General features: G+C 51.3%; 1 protein-coding gene across 1 annotated transcript in view; it reads right to left on the bottom strand.

Annotated features, from left to right (window-relative positions):
* The window catches only part of AADAT (aminoadipate aminotransferase), a 29,218-nt gene extending 24,478 nt beyond the window's left edge, over positions 1 to 4,740 (bottom strand). Inside the window, exons 1-3 of the mRNA XM_024130810.3 lie at positions 4,405 to 4,740; positions 3,673 to 3,841; positions 2,431 to 2,563 (exon numbers count right to left, since the gene is read on the bottom strand). Coding sequence (XP_023986578.1) covers positions 2,431 to 2,563; positions 3,673 to 3,841; positions 4,405 to 4,471 — 369 coding nt within the window. The 5' untranslated portion in view covers positions 4,472 to 4,740. The remainder of the gene's footprint in view (positions 1 to 2,430; positions 2,564 to 3,672; positions 3,842 to 4,404) is intronic.
* Positions 4,741 to 5,199: the final 459 nt, after the last annotated feature.

Below are 5,199 nucleotides of genomic sequence, written 5' to 3'. Positions count from 1 at the left end.
GGGCCCGTGAGCCGTGGCCGCTGAGCCTGCGCGTCCGGAGCCTGTGCTCCGCAACGGGAGAGGCCACAACAGTGAGAGGCCCGCGTACCACAAAAAAAAAAAAAAAAAGGAATGAGAGTACAGGTGGAGTCTGGGAAGTTTTTAGGCTCATTTGGGAGGTTTTTGCTGCAGTCCTTGGGAAAGGTGAGGGTGGTCTGGATGGGTTGATGATGGTGGGGCTGGAGAGAACTGAGAGGCGTGTAGGAAATCAGAACCAGCAGACCTAACTGTGGACTGAGGGGGCGCGAGGAAGGAGAGGTGTCAGGAGAGACCCCTGGATTTCTGGCTGTGCGGGTGGGGAGGCGGTGGGAGGGGTGCCACTGACTGAACAATATCCCCAACGCTGTCCGTTCTGAGGGAGAAGCAGATGAGTGTGTTTTGGTCTGAGGTGCCTTTGAAACAGCCTGGGATGGATCAGGTAGATCGGTGGATGCGTGGATGTGCCAGGGAGCCTGGAGTTAATGGCATGGACGTGATCGCCTGGGTGTGATGCCCAGGGAAGGTGTGTGTGTGAAGGGGAAAGAGGTTTGGGGGCCCAGCCTCACGGGGCTCCCATACATAACGGACACTGCAAGGCGGGCGGGGCAAGGAGGAAGGGGGGCATTCCAGAAACGAGGGGGGCTCAGCAGGGGTAAAGGAGACTCAGAGGTCAGGGAAGACAAGGCCCACAAATCTCAGGGGATCTTGAGGACAGTATGATGCCTCGTGACATCAGTAGAGCCACACAAGAGATTTTTCCAGCCTCAATCAGAGGGGTCCATTCTGACTAAATCTTACACGAGTCAGAGAATAATCCTTTCCCAACTTGTGACATTTCACAATCCTCAGGTCAAGCCTCTCCTCCCTATTATTTTAACAAACTAGATCTCTTGACAAACAGCACAGCCATTATCCATTGAGACAGAAGATGAGACATTTTTTTCCAATTTGGACTAGGATGTTCCATTTTCTTTTCCTTATGAGCTTTTGGCATTCTATGACAAACAGTATCTTCCTCTGACAAATTCATTGATTCAGGATTTACAGGACATCCTAGGACCAAACAGATCACTGGGGTGCCTTGTGTATCGTCTGTGGATCAGATGGAAACCTCATCACATTCATTTCGCATGTCAATTAGGGGACATGAGAAAGTCAAATATCCTAAATGAGGAGGGAGGGCTGTTTATTATCTGAGACACGGACACCTAAAATAATATCCATCCTGGAGAACAAAGTGGGAGAAATATTAAACCATATTCCCAGGAGGCCTCTGTAACAAGCATGGCTATAAGCCAGTGAGTTACTGATGCATTTGGCCATCTATGCTCTCTTCCTCTTTGATATGACTGATGTTGCAACAGACAAAGAAGAAACTTTCTTGTGCATCTTTCTGGAAAAAAAAAAGGCACATAGTGTTCCTTCCTAAGAAAAGAAATTCACTAAAGTCCCTTTTTTTCCCTACTTGTCTGGGGCATCACAAATATTTCTCTTCAACAAAAAACTGAAACAGCAGCTAATCGTTTTGTTTTTCCTAATTAAGTCCAAAAAGAGGGAGGAAAATTATAGTCTTATTACTTTAATACATTATTATGTAATAATAATTTAATTAAAGTTCATTAAAACTAACCAGCTTTCGCATTTACATAAAAAAAGAGAGCAAGAAAGCTACTGTGCTTTGAGATAAACAAGAGTCATACTTTAAATGTGAGGACTGAATATAGAGCCTCTTTATCCAGGACTAATTATTCATGAAAAAGAAAAGAAAAAAATAGATGAAACGGAGAACCATATATGCAGTCTCTTTATCCGGGGACCCCACCAGTGGTGGTTACCTCTGTGGAGTTCCTGGAACCCAGGAGAGAGGCAGAGAGAGAGAGAGAGAGAGAAAGTAACCCAGAGGAGAAGTCAGCCACGGACACAGGCATATACGTAGATGTGGAGAAGCGCAGCTAAGAGGGCGTCAGGGTACAAGAGGCAGCCGGCACAGCCGATGACACCAGCGGACACACAAAGGAATGACGTTTCATCTCAGGGGTATCAGGATACACCCTCAAAGAATTTAACAGTCATGCATTGAAATGTCATAACCACAAACATAACAAATGTAGCCTGAATCTCCGAGCTAGATGAAACTAAGCAGCGCTCACTAAGCTGCAGGTGGGGGTTGAGTTCTTCCTGAACGGGAATCTTGTCCTAACGACTCAGAGCTCTGGGTCATTGATGGTGGGATCTCTGTTTAAGAGAAATCAGGTTGGTGAATGTCTTTAAGTTGCACTTATGATTCTAGGTGAAGACAAGGAAGGCTTCATAACCCACAGAACATGGTGCTCTGTGGCTAAGGGAGAGACGGCTGTATGGGTGAACGTAGTATTTGATGCTTACCGCGGGCGCCCTTCCTTCCAGTCTTACCTTACAGAGACCTTCTTGGCTGCCACAGGTGACACACATGTCCATTTGTCCTTGGCTGGGTGGATAATGGATGGTGGGAGGGTTATGCAATTTTACTTGTAACTGTTTTAGCCAGGATAACAGCTCTGGGAGGCTAAAGCATAAAATGCATTTAAAAATTGACAGTAGTGAAAGTCATAATAATAGTAGACAGGAACTAAATGATGGCTTTATACCAGGCACTTTAAAGGTCCTCAAATGCTTTTTGCCAATATTAATATCTTTACTTAAAAGACAAGGCAACAGACTTAGAGATTAAGAAATCCAGGGCTTCCCTGGTGGCACAGTGGTTGAGAGTCCGCCTGCCGATGCAGGGGACGCGGGTTCGTGCCCCGGTCCGGGAAGATCCCACGTGCCGCGGAGCGGCTGGGCCCGTGAGCCGTGGCCGCTGCGCCTGCGCATCCGTAATCAGTTGGTGATTAAAAGAGCTGAGATTTGAATCTACAGCTTTCTCATTCCAAAGCCTGTACTTTTTCTTTTACATTAGAGCACTCACTGTGTAATTAATTTTTTGTTTCCCTTAGGGAGATTTCTGTAGGATACCTAAAGTGCAGGTTCAGTAAGTTCCTTCCATCACGGAAAGAAAAGCTTCTGTATACATTATATGCAATACAATTCTTATGCACCCAACATGCATTATTCTTCAATCACAGAGCAAACAGGCTTTAATGAAGTATAATTCATAGACACTCTGCAAGTTACCCTTTATCACTGGAAGAAGACCAGCTAAGGAAAGCTTTAGAATATGTGTTCCAGTTGCCTTTATGAGATTAAACACATCTGAGCTGAGGGCAACGTGGATGCATAGCTGCCTGTTTAGAAAGGGAACATAATCATTAAAAAATTTCCCCAGGACCTAAACTGGCTGCTTCCTGGGTCATCCATTTCCTCCTTTCTCCTACCCTGCTTCTTCACCTAGCTATCGTCTCTCTCTCTCTTTTATTCCAGTCTCAGTTCAAATGGTACCTACTTTCGAAAGCCTTCTCTCCCTGTCCTAGTCGTGTAAGGTCGAGAAGCAGTCCCTGGCGCCTTAGGCATTCAGTGTCATTGCTGCTATTAATTATTCTTCTAAAGCTCTTCCCCCGCAAACCTTCCTCACTGCTGAATGCCCCGTTAAAAAACACACAAGTCATTTATCAGCGGGCTGTAGAATATTGCTCGTGCAAATGAACCAACAAGGTTACATTATCTACTGATCAGTACCCAGCACTCTGAGAATACTGCAGGGCTCTCTTCATCATCTCTTCATCAAATTGGATGGTCTCTTTGTTGTCTACGGTGATAACTGCAGTCTTGAAAGGGAACATGTTGGGGTTTGGTGCTCCAGTCGCCAGGGAGAGGACAGATTTCGATGACTTGCCCAGTATCTCAGCTACAACAAATAAGGAGAAGAAACACTTTCAGTGAAGACTTTCCTAAACAGAGGTGGTTCAGCATGTTGCATTCAAGTCAGTAAAACTTTCAAGTGTAACGATTTCTAGTGATAGAATGCTAGTCCGAAAGAAACTTAAAAGATGCCTTTTTTTGTGGACCGACCTCACCGGCGGAGGAACTAAGGAATAGACACGTGCATCGAAGGAGGCAGAGTGATCAGGCAGACAAGCCAAGGGGCCACAGTAAGAGAAAACGGTCTTCCACTCGGCCCGTCCCTGCCCGGCTCCGCGCGCACCCCTGTCTCTCCCGCGAACCCGCCCTCCCCCCTCCGCACGCGCCCGCACGCGGAGCCGAACCCCGATTCCTGTGCCCGGAAGAGCCCTCTGGAGCCTAAGCAGGACGTGCCCACAGCGGCCTGCCCTCTCTCTACTGCTGATGGCCCGCCCTCGTGCCCGTTCGAGCGCCGCTTCTGTGCCAGGTCTGCGCAGAGCCGGGCTCAGGCCGCCCCGAGCAGCTCTGCGGGTCCGGCCCCTCCAGTGGGAGAGCAGGGCCCGGACTCACCCATGACTCGGAGGGCGGAAGGCTTTCTGGCCGCGCTCGCAGCCGTGATGAACCGTGTGTAATTCATTCTCGGATTCCAAGCGGCAAGCCCCGCCTTAGGTGGTTGAAGCCTGGGAAAACCAAGGATCCGCGTCAATCGTGCCCCCTAATCCGTGCCCTGGAAAGGCCACCCCTGCTGTCCCCCGCGTCTGGTCTGGCGCGCGGAGCCGGGGAGGCCGCCGAAGGCCCGGCTGGTGGCTGCGCGAGAGCCTGGCTAGGATCCGGCCTGGCGCGTAGCAGGACTGGCAAAGTCCGCGGGCACGTTAGGATGCGTGCCCCTCCCGCCCTGCGCGACGCGGCCTATGGCCACCGGCCGCCCCTCCAGCCGGTTTCCAGCGCTGTGACCACGCCTCCAGGCCCTTCAGCACACCCACTGGCCTCGCCCCTCCTGGCCCCTCCCCACCCCCGGCCGGGCATCCAGTGCGTCCCCGCCCCCGGCGGCGCTTCTCGGCCCGTCCCGCCCCCACGCATGCAGACTGGTCTCCGCCCCAGGCCTCGGCTCCGCCGGGAGACCTGGCCACGCGCCTCCAGCCTGGCCGCCTGTCTTGGCGCAGGAGGTGCGGGAAGGCTGGCCGCCTGCCTGAACCAGGGCCTGAGTCAATTCAAGACCCAGGGTGACTCCTGACCCTGCAGCTGGAGTCGCCGCAGGAAAGCGCCGGGGTGGCCGGGGCGCCGGCGGGGATCTCCCTGAGGGGCCGGTGGAGGGGCCCGCGTCCTCTGTGCCCGGGTCCTCGAGGGCCAACCGCACGGCCTGGC

Source organism: Physeter macrocephalus, chromosome 9 (assembly GCF_002837175.3).
Source record: "Physeter macrocephalus isolate SW-GA chromosome 9, ASM283717v5, whole genome shotgun sequence".
Lineage (NCBI taxonomy): Eukaryota > Metazoa > Chordata > Mammalia > Artiodactyla > Physeteridae > Physeter > Physeter macrocephalus.
This window is presented reverse-complemented; position numbering and strand designations above follow the sequence as displayed.